We start from the raw sequence: 18,346 nt of genomic DNA, 5'->3' as shown, positions 1-18,346 counted from the left end.
TTCTCAACTCTTTACAACTAGGCTACTGACACTTTATTTTTGTGGTAAATTGTAAAGGCATATACACTGAAAAGATATCCAGCACAACTTTCGCTTACGACATGGATGAGCTTTCTTGGAGGAGCACAATCGGCTGTTTTCACATCAATGATAGAACACAAAGGAGCTGCTTGGAGAATTGGGTTTGATATTGATCTATGGTCAACGATATATGGAGTATTCACTTGAACATGATTTAATCAAGTTTCTAGTTTCATTTAATGATTGAAATATAGCAAACTTACTATGCATATTGCAGGGCATAGTGGTCTCTGGTTTAATAGTGTACATGCAACTTTGGTGCACCAAAGAAAAAGGGCCCGTTTTTGTGACAATGTTTAATCCACTTTCAACGTTGTTAGTGGCCGTTTTGGCTTACTTTGTTGTTAATGAGAAACTTTACACTGGCAGGTAAATAAGACAACAACAACATATTGTATTATTTTTGGCATGCATTGAGCTGTGATGTCAATGGGACAAAATTGCAAAATTGTGTAGTCACTGTAAAATAGGTGGAAGGAAGGACAAAGACCCAATCTTGATATTTCATACAGACTCACTGTAGATCTTTAATCTATATAAAAGACCTTAATACCTTTGTCACCCTCATAAAAAAGTTTATATATTATTTGTTGGATTTTGCAGCATAGTAGGGGGAACGGTTGTTATAAGTGGTTTATACTTGCTACTATGGGGAAAAGAAGGTGACAAAGAAGAGCAAGTTACGACAATCGAACATCAATATATAACCCATGAAGTTGACCAAGAAGACCCGAAGAAGTGAAAGGAATTCGACTTATTAGAAAAAGACTTACTTTTCACTACTTTTATTTATTAGATGATAAGAAACATAAAGGAAAGGGATAAAATAATGAAAGGGTTTTATAATATTCTCTCTAAACATAAATTTCTTACATCAAACTACTATCATGTCTCTAGAAATCAAAACAACAAAAGTACACAAAGAAAAAAAGTACAATTCATTTACAAATTACAACGAGAGATTGGACATAACACTATGCAACTAGACAAGCTCTATAAGGTTATTTTCAAAGAAGAAAATAAGGCGCACATTTACATATTTATTACATTAAAAGCGACCAAGATCGGGCCTAATATAATAACATATATAATCATCTATATGATTGTATTGTACGATACTTGATAATTAACCGAACACTTTTCCTCATAGAATAATTCTGTAACCCAAAATGGAACTTAATGAGATGGTTTATATATCTTTTTTTTTTGAACAACTAAGGCACACCCACTAAATCTTACTATTAAACTATTTATTTTGTTCACGACAAAAATTGAACCCTCAAACTTTTAGAGGAGACACATTTTCAAACACTTTTGTACCGTCACTACTAGAAAATTAAGTAATTACCTACAACAGAATTGGTAGTAAATCCGTAGGAACAAGGCGTTACCTACAGATTTCCTACAAAAAACAGGTTGTAGGAAAAACCCTCGTGGGTAATTTTTTCCTACAAATTAGCTACAAACGTTCTTACGCATTTCCTACGGAATATTCTGTTACAAATTTAACTACGGAATACCTACGGAACACGTTAACTACGGAATACCTACAGATTACCTACGGGTTATTTAGCTACAAAACTCCTACAAAATACATACGGAATATTTTCCTATGGAATACCTACGAAATGATTTTCCTACAGAATACCTACCAACTACTTTACCAACAGATTACCTACCAACACATTTTCCTACGGAATAACTACCAACTGATTTTCCTACAGAATATCTACCACCTATTTTACCTACGGATTACCTACCAACATCTTTTCCTACGGAATACCTACAGATTTTATTGGATTTTATTTCCTACCGAATACCTACTGAATATTTATTTCCTACAGATTTTCTATGAATTTTTTACCAGTTTTTATTGCTATATTAAATTTATAATTCCTAAAAAATATTTATTTCCTACAATTCAATCAAAAATCTATTGCTATGTTAAATTTATAATTTAAAAAATATCCAAATTTTCTGCTAAAAAAAACCAAATAAATAATTAAAATAATAGTCAAATATCATTACATTCATTACCATTAAAATAGTCACTAACATGTCATTCATACATTCAAATACTCAAAATACCATTACAAAAACTAAGAACTAGTCAATAACATAACATTAATTTAGTGTTCTAAAACAAAAACTAAGAACTACTTGGTGGATTACTGGACGGATTAATTTGTTTTATAAAGGCCGCCAATTGTCGTTGCACTGCAATTCCATTTCATTTCGCATTTGTTGCATTTGCAAATTCATTTCACTTTGCTTTTCTTCCATGGCTTGTTCCATGTTTGACATTTTTTGTCGCAACTCATTACCTAAATATAGCAAGACAAACACATTCAGTTAGTAAATGTAATTCAACTTTAAACCATGATAGCAATGTACTTTACTTTTAATTCAATATAAAAACACACTATTGCTAATAAAAATGTACATTGTTTTTAACATCCATAATAATAACTTTTAATATGCATAATAATAACATACTATATTTTTATCCATTATACCATTGTATTTTACAATTAATAAATAAAAATGTTATAAAAAATTAACATACTAATATAAATTCCTAATTAATGAGAGGTAAAGGAAAATACATATAATGACATTTTAATATATGGTTAATCAAATATGACAAATCAATTTTATGTTATAGAATATTTTGTAAGTTAAAAAAATTCTTTCATATCTGTTTGGAAAATATACGGATCTATTGTGTCAAATAAAAAAAACAAAAAAAAAATAATAAAAAAAATAAAAAAACTATTGTGTCAAAAAAAACTGTGAAATGTGAATTAGGAAAAAAAAAATTATCACTCAAATAATGTCATTATCTAAAAGTAGAAAACAAAAATACTATGTTTACTAATATGTTGTTCTTTCAAAATAGGTTAATTTCATTTATATCCTTATAAACTTTTAATATTACGTCAATATCCTTACAAATATTAAAATTACATATACGTCCATGTAAAACTATAAAATTTACGTCTATATCCAAACTCATATTTTAATTAAGATTAAATCAATTTAATATTAAAAACTTATCTAAATATCAAACTATCACGTAATATTACTAAACTACCCTTTTTATGCCTCACGAAATCTGTGTATATATTTCTGAAACTCCATCAACACATTTCTGAAACTCCATCAATGTTCGCTTTTTTTTTTTCGCTTCATCCTTATACAAACACAAAAGATTTGTTTATGTATGTCATTTGATGATCCTTATCTAACGTCAAAAACCCAAAAATGCATAAAAGCCCATTTGACACACGAATATCAAATCCAATTGACTTTCTTTTTCTTATAGTTTTCTCTTAGTAAATTAAATATCAATTCCCGTTTATTAAAAAGAAAGCCAAATATAATTTATATAAATTTTATGTAATTTTTGTAATTGAAGAAATTAAAAAAGAAATAGAATTTGATAGTTAGATAATAAGTTAACGTAAGTAGGAGTTGATATTTTATTTATTAATTAAGAGAAAACTAAATATAATCTTTTTTATAATTCTGTTGTATTTAACAATATAATCTTTTTTTATAATATTTAAAGAAGGGCAAATTAGGAAATATAGAAAAATAAAACAATATAATCTTTTTTATAATTCTGTTGTTGCAGATTAAGAAGAAACTCCCTAAGGTTAATATTCTTGGGGATCATTGCTGGTTCCGGAGAAGGAGATGGTGATGAAATGTGATCAAGTGATCGGGAGTTAACAGAACTAAAATGGACGTGATGAGGAAGGGACTGTGAAGCTGTACAATATCAATGTTCTAATTTTTTTTTATCGTTTCTTGCACAATTTTGTATCAGACTTTTGTTATCAAATTTTCTATTATATATCTAGTCTTCAACTCCAAACATCAATGTGAACTGATTTGGAGTGGAGTTGTAGTTTTTTGATCGTTTACTGTACATCTTTGTGGCTTCACAGCAAGATAATGTTCGGTTACATTTGAGTTCTATTTGATACATTTTTGGTTTCATTTGAGTTGAATGTTATTTAATTGTAGTGTATGTGTGATTATCTAGCAGATGGGTTCAATAGAGTTAAAAAAGAAAGAGAAAAGAAACATACATGGATAAACAAGTGTTTCCCCACAGCCTAATCCACCTGGAAAGTCTCTAGCTAAAGCCATAAGTAATTCAACAGTACCTTTAGCAGCCAAGTCTGCAAATGATTTGAGTGTTTCCCTGTAACTGTATGTTGTTGTATGTTGTCTATTAAACAATCCAATTAAAAGTCAATAATTCATTCCTTAAATCAAGTTAAGAATACGCTGAAAAATTGAAGTTTTGCAAAAGTTTGAGCAAACTGAAATCACAATACGTACCCGCAGGTGTCCTTGATGGTGGTGTTGGGGCAGTGACGGTGGCGGTATGCGGCAGAGACGGTGGCGGTATGCAGCAGAGTCGGTGGTAGTGTGCGATAGTGACAGCCGGAGGCAGGGACAGTGGCGGTATGAGGAGGTCGGTGGTGGTGTGCGACAGCGACAGCAACAGCAACAACCGGAGGTTAGGAACGGTGGATCGGAAGAAGTGTTAAGCAACAGAGGTGGGGAATCGCCGGTGTAAGGCTAGGTTTTTGTCTCAGGAACCGATCTCTGTGCGATGAGATGTGGAGGGAATTGAAAAATTGGTTTCTTTTACATTTTCTCAAAATTTTCAAATAGCGGGCTTTTTTTTAAATTCCAAATAGTTAATGCATTATCGAGCCTTTTTTTGAATTGTGTTTTGTATCTTTTATCATATTTTGATTTGTTTATAAATGTAATGTGTACCTAATATTAGACGTATTAAATTACAATATAAGAATATGACTACTATAATTAAAATAAGTAAAATTTAAATGTAAAATAATATCAGCCTTGTAGAGGGAAGTATAACACCATAAATATCCACACACATCTAAATAAATAAAAAACGGAAGAAAATTGTAAAACAGAAAATAAATAAAAAAAAACTGTAGGTAATCCGTAGTTAAATACCTACGGATTACCTACGGATAAAGGCTATTCGTAGGTAATCTGTAGGTATTTACCTACGGATTACCTACGATTTTTTTATTTTCTATTTTTTAAGGTATAAATTGTTTTTTTTTTGTTTCATTTTTTTCACATCATTATACTTTGATTGCTTTGTTTTCACAAAGTTATACACCGTATAAGCGTATCTAGAAGAATGTGAATCATTAGAATTCATTACTATATATGATTCAAAAAGTTATTTATGTTGGTTCCTGACCCACAACTAACCTCATTAAACAAATACGTGATATACTTTACATAATATGTACATATCTTTTGTATGTAAATGTGTGTATTTGTATTTGTGTATAGAAAATAACTAATTTATATTATATAAAAAAAAGAATAATAAAGTTGTAAATGAATAGTGGGTTCTAACGATCCATACCTGTGTATGTAAGTTTATGTTATGTTTAAGTTGGTGAAAACAAAACAATCAAAGTATAATGATGCTGCGAAAAAAATGTAACAATAAAAATGACATTAGACCCTTGAAAAATAGAAAATAAAAAAAGAACCGTAGGTAATCCGTAGGTAAATACCTACGGATAAAGGCTATCTGTAGGTATTTACCTACGAATTACCTACGGTTTTTTTTTTATTTTCTATTTTTTAAGGTATAATTTGGTTTTTTTTTTCGTTTCATTTTTTTCAAAACATCATTATATTTTGATTGCTTTGTTTTCACAAAGTTATACATCATATAAACGTTTGTTCAGTATATAGTAATGGTTTTTAACTAGGCATACGTTTGTATATAGGTTTATGTTATGTATAAATCGGTCAAAACAAAGCAATCAAAGTATAATTAAGTTGTGAAAAAAATAAAACGAAAAAAACGACATTTGATACTTGAAAAATAGAAAAATAAAAAAAGACCGTAGGTAATCTGTAGGTAAATACCTACAGATTGCCTACAGATAAAGGTAATCTGTAGGTAATCCATAGGTATTTACCTACAGATTACCTACGATATTTTTTTATTTTTTAATTTTCAAAGGTCAAATGTCATTTTTTTCGTTTCGTTTTTTTCACAACTTAATTATACTTTGATTGTTTTGTTTTAACCAATTTATACATAACATAAACTTACAAACAAACGTATGCATCATTAGAAAAACTAAATATGAATTTAGATAGCTTTTTGTTTGTTCTGTATATAGTAATGGTTTCTAACTAGGCATACGTTTGTATGTAGGTTTATGTTATGTATAAATCGGTCAAAACAAAGCAATCAAAGTATAATTAAATTGTGAAAAAAAATAAAACGAAAAAAATGACATTTGATATTTGAAAAATAGAAAAATAAAAAAACACCGTAGGTAATCTGTAGGTAAATACCTACAGATTGCCTACAGATAAAGGTAATCTGTAGGTAATCCGTAGGTATTTACCTACAGATTACCTACAATATTTTTTTTATTTTTCAATTTTCAAAGGTAAAATGTCATTTTTTTCGTTTCGTTTTTTTCACAACTTAATTATACTTTGATTGCTTTGTTTTAACCAACTTATACATAACATAAACTTACAAACAAACGTATGCATCATTAGAAACCATTACTATATACAAAATAAACAAAAAACTATCTATATTTTTCCTTAAGCCACAATTAACATCATTAAACAAATACATGATATACTAAACATAATACATACATATGGTATGTATGTAAATGTGTGTATTTATTTCTATTTATGTTCAGAAAATAACTTTGATTTACAAAAAAAACTTCTAAATGAGTAATGGTTTCTAACGAGGCATACGTTTGTATGTAAGTTTATATTATGTATAAATCGGTCAAAACAAAGCAATCAAAGTATAATTAAGTTGTGAAAAAAATAAAACGAAAAAAACGACATTTGATCCTTGAACAATAGAAAAATAAAAAAAGATTGTAGGTAATCTGTAGGTATTTTGTAGTTAATCTCTTCCGTCGATAGTCCGTAACTAATCTGTAGCGAATTACCTACAGAATCTCTACGGATTTAGTTTCGTCGTTATTCTGTAGCAATTGTGTAGCTAATTACTAACGGAATACCTACGGATTTTAGTCTGTAACTATTTTGTAGCTATTTTGTAGCGATTCCGTTACTAAATTAGGGTTTCTCATTCCGTAGGTATTACGTAGGTATTGTGTAGGTAATTACCTACAGAAATTTTCCGTAGTTATTTTTCTGTGGCAAAACCCTTTGTTTTCTAGTAGTGCGTTAGGTTGAAGACTTTTTGGTTTAAACCTTATATATCTAGGAGTTATAAAGTTAATTAATGCCATATTAAAAGAAATTTTGGTTATAAATTAAAGTTAGTACCAAATTAAAAGAAATTTTATGTACGAATCTCATGTCGACAATTTAAGTAATTTTTTTTACCATGTCAACCGTACATACACTACAAGAAAAGTCTTTTTTTGTGGCCACCTAAAATTTGTTCACTAACATCATCATTTAGTGGTAAGATATTAGGTCGTCACAGAGTTTAGATAGTGCTACAAGTTTAATACATCTTGGGTGTCGCTTACATAACTGTCCTTTTTAAGCTTGTGATTAGTTTACGTAGTAGGTGGAAATAGAATTTATATTTTATAATCAATGAACAAGTATAAGTTCAAGCAAATTTTAACTTTGAGGGTCAAACGAAGTAATTATTTCTTCTTTTATAATCCCTAAAGACCTTTTACATTTGCAAGAAAGTTTTGATCATTAATTCAATCACTTTATTTAGAGGGCCACTACTATATTTTTCTAATTTTTTGGATAAACATGGCATATCAATGAATTTAGAGCAAAATATTTAAAGGCTATCTTTAATTGGAGTATACCTTACAAGGATATCTTAACATACGAAAAACACAAACCTAGGGTTTATGAAACGAAAGCATTTTTGGGTTCATAATAACAAGTCACTACTAGAAACATAAGGGGTTTTGCTACAAAAAATAGGTACGGAATTTTTTCGTAGATAATTACCTATATAATACCTACGGAATGAGATGTCCTAATTTAGTAACATGATAGCTACAAAATAGCGACAAATAGGGATGAGCATATGGACCGGGGAACCGGCCGGAACCGGTACCGGCACCGGAACCGGAACCCGATAGAACCGGTCGGGCCGGGAACGGGACGTTATTTTTGTGGATTTTTAGAACCGGGACCGGTAGGAACCGGAACCGATAGAACCGGCAAAAACCGGAACCGTATAATGCTATTTTTCGAGGACCGGTTCCAACATTTGAAGACACGACAAAAACCGGTAGGAACCGGGAACCGATAGAACCGTCGGGCCGGTTCGATTCTTGATTTTGGCCGAAGCCGGTTCCCGGTTCCGGTCCGATTCGGGCCGGTTCCGGCCGGTTCGGTCCTTTTGCTCATCCCTAGCGACAAACGTAAATCTATAGGTATTAAGTTGGTAATTACCTACGGAATAAGTACGGAATAGCGACATAAGTAAATCAATGGGTATTTGGTAGGTAATTAACAAAGGAATAGCTACGAACTACCGACAGAAGAGAATAGTTACGAAATAATGAATGATTTATTATTATTATTATTATTCGATCTTAATATTTATAAACATATTTTAAACACAAACATTTAAAAATCATACTAATATTACTAAAAATAACTAGATAAGAAACCCCGCTGCAGAGAGGTTGGATTCGCCACTAAATGTTGTAGATGTATGTAAAGGGAAGATTTAGAAGAACCATAATACCACATCAGTAAAGACATCTAAAGCATTCTCTTGTACGAATTTCAATTTATTATTTTAAAGTAGCCAATTGCAATTGAAAGTCCATCAATTTGTTATCACGCCTACTAATCTATTTAAAACTTATAATTTTGGAGTTTATCAAATAATCGAAATGAAAAAGGGATACTTTGCTCCACTTTAGAAAATTATCATTCAAAAAACCTCATACACGAACAATGTCATCATATCGTTCACTAAATCAAATAGTCTACACCTGGATATTATCATCCATCTACAAAGAATGTGGTTGTCATCTTAATCCGAGGATCTCCACCAAGCATTTACACAACTCTCTAAACATGAAAGTGTGAAAGAACCATTTATATTCTACTATATATATATATATATATATATATATATATATATATATATATATATATATATATATATATATATATATATATATATATATATATATATATAAAAGACACGGTGACAAACTTGTAAATATCGTAATAACCTTCAATCTCAAATACGTAACTATAGAGAATTCGATAACTGTTCGTTCATCATCAAAATTTTCCTCCAACCTTCAATAATCATCCATATTTCTTCAACTAAACCGGAATTTCTTCGCTGTTCATGAAATTGGAATCGGATTTTGGACTCGCAGTCACAGTCGACAATGAGGGACTTAGAATCGGTAATCACAGGTTCCCAATCGGATTTTCGGAAATCAAAATCAAATTGAGAAATCGATCAGAGATAGGATGTCGCATCTGAAGTATATGATGATTTGGAATTGATAACTTGATGTTTTTAACATTTTTAAAATAGTTAACTTGTTTGCACTCCAACTGTTTGATGAAATGCATAAACTAAATTACCACGTTATATTCACATATGAATATGTTTTCTCACCTGAATTAGTATATGATTATTAAAAACACAAAACAAATATGCAAGTCTGTATGTTATTCATATGTGAATAACATATACAAATTATATATATATATATATATATATATATATATATATATATATATATATATATTTGTCAAAATACCTTCAATATTCATAAGTGAATATACCTTGTAATATTCATATGTGAATATACTGTGTAATATTCATAAGTGAATATATCATCTAATATTCACAAGTGAATATACTCTGTAATATTCACATGTGATATACCATGTAATACTATATAATATTCACATATGAAATATCATTTAATACTCATAAGTGAATATATCATCTAATATTCACAAGTGAATATACTATGTTAATATTCACAAGTGAATTCATCGTCCAATATTAAAATATGAATATTTTATGTTTATTATATGCTATATTCATATATGAATGATACTTAAATTGTAAAAAAAAAAAATCATACTTTTTATTCATAAGTGAATAACGAATGTACTATAATAAAATTTGATAAATTGTTATTCATTTATGAATAACGATAGCTGAAAATATTTAAAAAAAAAAAAAAATTTATTTTATCTTAAAACTATATCAATATGGATGTCTATTTGTAGAGAATAAAAAATCATTAATTTTGGTATATTTAAAATCATTTTTTGATAAAAATAGCTTATAAAAATTAAAAAAAAAACGAAAAAAACTATGTTTTTGTATATATTAAGGTAATGATTAACATAGTTTAAGAAAGTATGTTATGTTCGAAAACACATGTGCATTCGTTTCCCATTTTCGCCGGTACGTTGGAGGCTTTTGCGGCAAAAATAAATGATTGACTGAGAATGATTCCCCATTCTCAACTCTTTTTTTTTCTCAATTGAACTCTCCCTATATATATATATATATATATATATATATATATATATATATATATATATATATATATATATATATATATATATATATATATATATAATTGGTTTTTAACTAATTATTTTTTTATCATAATTTTTATTTTTCTGAACCAGCATCCAGTAGGAAAAGTGGCAACATACTTCGATAACTTTTCTATCATATCATTTTGTATTTTATTTTAGTGTTCGTATTCAGGTTTTGTTATCTATATTTATACAAAACTGTAAGTATATTTTTGTTTCCTGTATCAACAAAAGACAACACATTCTTATAAAATATTTCCCCCTCGATCCCTCAAACTATGTAACTTGAGCAGTTTTTTAGTAGTTAAATTATGTTATAGGTCTTAGGATGAGGGAAGTGAACACATGATATATGATAATCTGATAATTATATATTATTGAAATGTAAATAAAGAAAGTATATAATTAATAGGAGAAATAATGTGACCTTGCATCCACACAATCTATGACACCTTCACCTCCACAGGTTTCACATTTCTTGAAAATTTGCAAGTATCATTAAAAACATAATTACATTTACATATATCATCTTTTACCACAAATTATCTAAAATTTGATCAAACAATTGTTTAGACTTTAGATGATACTTGCGAATATATACTTTAAGCATAAGAAATATCTAAACATTACATGTCACTACTAGAAACATGGGTTTTAGAGACGGAAGTATCCGTCGCTATTCCGTCGCTAAATGCTGTTTGCGATGGATCAGCGACGGACTCACTCCATAGGTAATTAATAGGTGGCTAATTTCTCAGCGAGGGTTTAGCGACGGAGAGGTTTTTCCTTGCGACAAATGTAGCGACAGAATATCCGTCGCTAAATGTCACTCAACACATTTACTCAGGGCATTAGCGACAAAATTTGATAAAGTCATTCCGTCGCTTTTCTGTCGCAAATTTCAGTGATCAGTTTTTTTTCCGTAGCAAATCCCTTGCAAAATTCATATACTGATTTCTTTTTTTTTCAGTCACTAATCTGTCGCAAACTTTAGACATGGTTTTTTTTTCCGTAGCAAATCCCTTGCAAAATTTATACATTAATTTTTTTTTGTTCCGTCGCTGATCCGTCGCAAACTTTAGACATGATATTTTTTCCGTAGCTAATCCCTTGCAAAATTGATGTATTAAAATACTTTTTTTATTCTCACCAATCCGATGCGAACTTGTAATATCATTTTTTTTATTATGATTCTAAAAGAAAAAATACTACAATCATCAAATTTTTATACTAAAAAACATCAAATAACAATACAACCAAACATTACAATACCAAAACTATCCATATAACATCAAACTCCCAAAGTTTAACTTCAAAATAACATTTTAGCACCAAGAAATCCAAAGTATGCATCGGGAAATGAGTTTTCACAAAACATAATTTCAAAATAACATTTTAGATGCTCTCTTCATTTCATGTCCATCCAATCATCTTCGGTTCACATTCCTATAAAACATTATTCAAAACAATCGAAAGTATCAAATACAAAAGGTTAACAAATCATTCAAAAACATCAAATACTAATGGTTAACATCATATTACCTCTAATTTTCAATTTCTCATCATATTTTGCAAGGCTGCATTCATCTTCTCCATTGCTTCATATTTTGCATCAATTTGTTGTTGTTTGGCATCTATTGCTGCACCTTTTGCATCCATTTCCTCACGCATTTGTTGATGTTTAGCTTCCATTTCTGTAGCTTTAGCATCCATTTCCCCACGCATCTCGTTTCGTACACGTTCATAGACAACCTAAAGTACAATGATAGGAAACTTTATAAGTACAATGCCATGATAAGAAACTTTGTAAGTACAATACCATGATAGGAAACTTTGTAAGTACAATACCATGATAGGAAACTTTCTAAGTACAATACCATGATAGGAAACTTTTTAAGTACAATGCCATGATAGGAAACTTTGTAAGTACAATGATATGATAGGAAATTTTTATAAAGTACCTCTTGGGATGTTATTATACTAGATGTTATCCGTAGTTGATCCCTCGATAAATCCTCACTAATATTCCATGTGTCAAATAAATAAAATAACTATAAAAAACATGGCAGATCTATCGTAATTCCCTGGCTATAAGTCTAAATTTTGCTAGAGAATAAATCCGTAGCAAAATCCGTAGCTGAAACTCAAGTTTCTAGTAGTGTGTTATGTATCCACCACCATTTTCAAAGGCAATCCACATGGAGTGGACTAACGTGGGTTTTAAGAGATTCGTGACTGTCTTTAGCTGCTAATGGTATGGATTTTCTATTGCACACACATACATATTAATTAACGAAATTATGAGCCTTCAACTTCTGTTACAACTTTTGACCCTTGTGCAATGACCACTACAAGTTAATACACACTAAAAAGGGTTAAATTACCATTTTGTGCAACAAATTGGATTTCTTACCAATTCATGAGCCTGGTGTGTATTTCTATCTACTGGTTAATTAATTTATGTTTTTGTTGAATGTTACAATGCTTATGTTTGCAGTGATAGAGCTATTCCGTCTTCAAATATATAGGGATCTGTAATGAGACGATGGAACACAAAATCTTATTTGTGCACAAACATGCTGTAATTCTCTGGTTTGGATTTGTTTTTTTTCTTCCAAATTTATAATTTATTGGATTCTTTATTTAATTTAAATGATGGTGTTTTTATAGGAAGAAAAAAGAAAGAATAAATTGAATTTTTGTTCTTATCCAACGTCAAAATTTGATGAATATAGAGACAGATAGAGGCATACCAGCGCAAGACATGGATGAGATGGCAGCGTAAAAACCGCAAGAAGCCATAACCTAATCAACTTTTGCTATTTTCTGTCAAACAAAATTATCAAACAGGTGGCATGCAAGGGGATATAAAAAAACAACTACTGACCGTTTGGTTTTTGTAGAACCTTTCTTTTCCCCCTTTTGTTTATCATTCCGTTGTCGGGTACTCTTCATTCTCCGTTGGTGGCGGCATCTAAGAGACGATGAAAGAATCAAAAAATTAACTGTCATGCGTTTAACATAAACGTAGTATATTGAAGGGAAATTTAGAAAAGAATCCATAATATATAATAAAAAAGACATATGCTACAAACTGCCCAAAGTTGCGTGAAGATGAAGAAAATCTAAATACATTTAAATTTCATGAATAGAGACAATGGATGAAACTTGTTTGCAAATTGAAACAATATATCCCCAAGACATAACTGCACTATTTTGTTTTCAGTAGTTCATATCGATGCTGGATTCAAAAATTGGTATTGTTGGTCTCACAAATCCAACTACATAAAGTGATTACCTGATAAGGAAGGACCTTCCTAGGAAAGAGTAAAAGGCATGTTATTTAGCAGCACCAAACAAAAAACTTGTTTCAAACTTTGTCATTCTTCTTTGTAAACTCCCCAAAGTGATTTCTTAAACAAAATCAACAGAATTGGTCATTAGCATCAAATTTGGGTAATTAATTGAAAACATGCATCAAACCCATATATTAAAATTAGGCATTTGGTGCATAATGACGTTAATGAAAATGCTAGAGTTTTAAAGATGGGGAATTAACAGGTAATAAATGATTTTTTTTTTCTGGAAATTTAAAAGCTCTTGCGTTTCTTAATCCCATTTTAAACAGAGAGAGTTAATTGAAAATAACCCTAACTTAATCACTCAAAATTGAAATCATTAGATGTTTTTTACTTGGCTATAAAAGTTTTTCTGATCCCTTAATACAAGCGATGTGTTGAATCGATTGCTGAAACTTTGTCGATTTGTAGTCCTGAAGAGATTGTCCCCTTCCATCTGAAACGTGAAGGACAGGAACAATTGAAGCAGTGGAGAAAGTTTAGAGATAAGAGAGGGTTCTTCTATTCATAGATGAAACAAAAGCAGAGGTGGAAACAATCCATAAACCATAAAAGAAGATGGAAAGACGAACCCGTACCAGAAGGTAAGGACAGAAGCGGAATTGGAAGACCGAATCTGAGGCCTTCGCTACCAGTGGCATTGGCGATGAACGTCGACTTCTGCATCTGGTTTTAGAGATGGAAATGGGAAGCAAAACGAAGGCGGTGAAGGAAGTAGGTAAAGAAGAATAGAGATATGATGCGGTAGAAGATTGGCGGTGGAAGGAGCAGCTTCGAGGAGGTGTCTGTATTTGAGGCGGTGGATCATTTAACCCCATAACACGTAGCCACTCGACATATTGGCGCCACCACATGTACAGGAAAGCGCTCAAACCTAAGAGACGGGTAAAGTTTGATAAAGGGGAAAATGAATATTAAAATAACACCCACCAACAATATACATAGTATAGAACCCACTGCAAAGACAAAACACAAAATAGACGAAACTGAACAAACTGACATAAACAGAGGGCCATTTCTGCCAAATCTTTAGGAACTTTACTGTTCCTAAGATTGGCCTTTTTATATATATATATATATATATATATATAATTGCAGCACATTTTATAAAACAAAAACAAAAACACACTAGTAAGAAGCTAGAGCTAGAGGAAAAACAAGTTACATCAGAATAGGGTTTTGCATCCATATCATCCAACTGATCTTAGCCATAGAATTCCTAGAAGTAAATCAACGGAAAGAAATTTCTACAATTGAGTCAAAAAGTCTATCTTTTCTAGGCTTAGGACAACTAAAAAGTAAAACATTACGATACGTCCATAACACCCATATAACTACCATAAACACCGATTCAACAATCATTCGCTCCATACGAGCAATAGGTATAACGTCCATCCACTCCAGCATAATACTAACAGAAGAAAAATCTGGAATATTCAAATCTAACCAATGGCCAACCCGTCTCCAAACTTGCACTGCAACCCGAACAAGACAAGAAAAGATGATCTACACTTTCTTGTGAACTATGACACACCGGGCATAACAAGGAATCTAACTCCACCCCCCTTTCTACTAGTTTAACTCTAGCCGGGATACAATCCAAGATAACTTGCCATAGGAAAATATTTACTTTAATTGGAACATATCGGTTCCATCTAGTAGGAAAACTACTTAAAGGTGGTCTTTTATCATCAACCCATTTCCTTGTAGAATTAACAGTTAAAATACCTGAAGGATCTAAATTCCAGATCCACTTGTCAGGCAACACCCCTAGCCGAATACGAGACAACAACTCCACAAGATCATCAAATTGAATCGATTCAATCCCTCCTCTAATCCCACGCCTCCAATGGAACGTCCAACCAACTGAAGACCAAAACTCACTAACCCGAGCATCTTGATTGGTAGCCAAAGCAAAAAGTCTCCTGAATCTCACCATAAGAGGAATATCCGAACACCAAGCATCTTTCCAAAATCTAGTATGTACCCCATCACCAACAACCATTTGCAAAGAATTAGAAGGAATAATACCTCTCTCATGAAGTTGGTTAAGAGAGGCGACAATTTTATTCCAAACCCCTCTTCCATAATTTAATCTCTTCCCATCCGAAAAACAAACACCATCTCCATAACAAAACTTAATAATTTTAACCCAAATAGCACCCGGTTCATTAAGAAATCGCCACTTCCATTTATAAAGAAGAGCTAAGTTAAAAGCATCCAAACTGCCAACCCCCAGACCTCCCTGCTCATGAGAATTTAAAATCAAATTCCAATTAACCCAATGAATTTGATTATGGCCTTCTTCAATACCCCAAAAAAATCGAGTCCTTAACGGCTAACACCTCAAAAAGATGACACACAATGATAGGAATACGGAAAATAGATAGGAAAAAATTACCCAAACTCCCTAAAACAGATTTAAGAAGAGTCAACATGCCTCTAATGGACAACAACTTCACCTTCCAAGAAGCTAAACGCCTCTTGAATTGATCAATGATAACTTGCCAGCCTTTAATACGCGCCATAGATTCTCCAACCGGAATACCAAGATAGACATAAGGAAAAACACCAGCCGAACACCCAATAAAAGAAACTAAGCTAGCAACCTCCAACGAATTGACTCCTACACCAAAAAGCTTAGATTTAGTAAGATTATGATTAAGGCCCAACACCAAATAAAAACATCTCAAAATACGAATCAAAATCTGGATATTAGAAGCATCCCACTCCCCTAAAAAAATAGAATCATCTGCATAAAACAAGTGAGATATAGTAACATCATCAGATCCCAACGGGGCGCCCCGGAACACCTCTTCCACAACCGCATCCTCAACCGCAATATGAAGACCTTCCTTAGCTATGATAAACAAAAAAGGAGAGAGAGGATCCCCTTGCCTAAGACCTCTAAAAAGTTGAAACTCATCCGTAGGACTACCATTAATCAACACAGAAGATCTAGCATTTGAAGACATACCCCGAATCCAACCTCTCCATTTCTCACCAAACCCGAGAAACGAAATAATTTTATCCAGATACTCCCAACTCACCGAATCATACGCCTTTTCAAAATCAACCTTAAACAACATAAGTTTTTTCTTCTTTTTCTTAAACCACTTGACCAACTCATTCACCAACAAAGGACCAACCAAAATTTGCCTGGATTTAACGAAAGCATATTGTTCCATCCCAATAACATCATGTAACACTGGAACTAACCTATTAGTCAACAATTTAGCAATAATCTTAAATTGTAAACCGATAAGACTAATAGGGCGATAAACATTAATATGAATCGGATTATCCACTTTTGGAATCAAAATAACGAACGACGAGTTACACCCCACCGGGAAATTCGGTTTATCAAAAAACTCTTGGACAAAAGCTATAACATCACCAGCAAGGATCTCCCAAAAGTGTCTAAGAAACCGAAAAGTGAAACTTAGACACTGAAAAGCAAAACCATCAGGACCAGGACCAGGGGCACGGTCCACTCCACAATCCCACACCGCCTTTTTAATCTCATCATCCATGAACAACACTTCAAGAGAAGAAGCAACTCTCGAACCAAGGGACTTGAATCTATGGCTTCTCCGATTTAGACCAACACCTCGGAACGGCTGAAATTTAGCTGCATAAAAGTCATAAAAACCCTTTTCACCTTAGAAGGATCCGAAATCCATTCCCCATCAATAGACACACATCTAATCATCATTTGACGTCTTATTTTTTAATAAGGCATAAAAAAACGTAGAATTCTCATCACCCTCCACATCCCAGGTCGATCTAACCTTTTGTGCAACATCAAGAGATCTAACTTTTTCTAGATTCGCCAAATCACCAAGAATACCTATTCTCTCACGAATAAGGTCATCACTAGAATGACCATCATCAATAGACTTATCAATGTCTACCAACCGACCTAATAAATAAGAAGTAGAAATTTGAGAAGCAGCCTTAGACTCCGCATTCTAAGAACGAATCTTATTTTTAATAAATTTAAGTTTGTTTTTAAACACAACAAACTTGCTCCAATCTGGATGACCAACAAACTCAGACGCAGCACCTTTCACCACATCTTCAAAGCCCGCCATAGAAAGCCAGGAATTAAAGAATTTAAACGAAGAAGGCCCATAATCAACAACATTCGTATGCAACAAAATCGGACAATGATCAGACCACTTCCTATCTAGAGCTGAAACCTAAAGTTGATTAAACATATCAAAGAACCCATCTGACACTAAGAATCGGTCTAGCTTGCTTAACTTAGCTCCGATTTTATCAACTCCAATAAA

General features: G+C 31.7%; 2 protein-coding genes and 2 long non-coding RNA genes across 5 annotated transcripts in view; 1 reads left to right on the top strand and 3 right to left on the bottom strand.

Moving 5' to 3' along the window:
* LOC145093899 (WAT1-related protein At4g08300-like) overlaps window positions 1-929 on the top strand; it is a 47,413-nt gene extending 46,484 nt beyond the window's left edge. For both annotated transcript variants that reach the window (XM_079032142.1, XM_079032141.1), the window contains 3 exons: window positions 58-216; window positions 299-450; window positions 685-929. In XM_079032142.1, the coding sequence (XP_078888268.1) occupies window positions 58-216; window positions 299-450; window positions 685-823 (450 nt within the window). In that variant the 3' untranslated portion in view covers window positions 824-929. The remainder of the gene's footprint in view (window positions 1-57; window positions 217-298; window positions 451-684) is intronic.
* A 1,163-nt stretch (window positions 930-2,092) lies between these two features.
* LOC145094869 (uncharacterized) lies at window positions 2,093-4,769 on the bottom strand. The gene is made up of 3 exons (XR_013703617.1): window positions 4,435-4,769; window positions 4,179-4,321; window positions 2,093-2,405 (listed from the first exon to the last, which is right to left on the bottom strand). It is a non-coding gene; the product is annotated as an uncharacterized LOC145094869 (long non-coding RNA).
* Window positions 4,770-12,002: 7,233 nt separating this feature from the next.
* LOC145094868 (uncharacterized) lies at window positions 12,003-13,637 on the bottom strand. The gene is made up of 3 exons (XR_013703616.1): window positions 13,446-13,637; window positions 12,235-12,444; window positions 12,003-12,138 (listed from the first exon to the last, which is right to left on the bottom strand). It is a non-coding gene; the product is annotated as an uncharacterized LOC145094868 (long non-coding RNA).
* A 1,825-nt stretch (window positions 13,638-15,462) lies between these two features.
* LOC145096192 (uncharacterized) lies at window positions 15,463-18,145 on the bottom strand. The gene is made up of 4 exons (XM_079033955.1): window positions 18,082-18,145; window positions 17,843-17,973; window positions 16,415-17,671; window positions 15,463-16,296 (listed from the first exon to the last, which is right to left on the bottom strand). Exons 1-4 carry the CDS (start codon window positions 18,143-18,145, stop codon window positions 15,463-15,465), a joined length of 2,286 nt encoding a protein of 761 aa, XP_078890081.1.
* Window positions 18,146-18,346: the final 201 nt, after the last annotated feature.

Source organism: Lactuca serriola, chromosome 3 (assembly GCF_051521515.1).
Source record: "Lactuca serriola cultivar US96UC23 chromosome 3, Lser_US96UC23_V15, whole genome shotgun sequence".
NCBI lineage: Eukaryota > Viridiplantae > Streptophyta > Magnoliopsida > Asterales > Asteraceae > Lactuca > Lactuca serriola.
This window is presented reverse-complemented; position numbering and strand designations above follow the sequence as displayed.

Coding starts and splice junctions, on each gene's coding strand:
- LOC145096192 (XM_079033955.1), bottom strand. CDS start 18,145: ATGGCGGGCTTTGAAGATGTGGTGAAAGGTGCTGCGTCTGAGTTTGTT. Junction 17,672..17,842: donor CTCTTGATGTTGCACAAAAG/GTTAGATCGACC, acceptor GCTAAATTTCAG/CCGTTCCGAGGTGTTGGTCT. Junction 16,297..16,414: donor TTTTCCGTATTCCTATCATT/GTGTGTCATCTT, acceptor TCTCATGAGCAG/GGAGGTCTGGGGGTTGGCAG.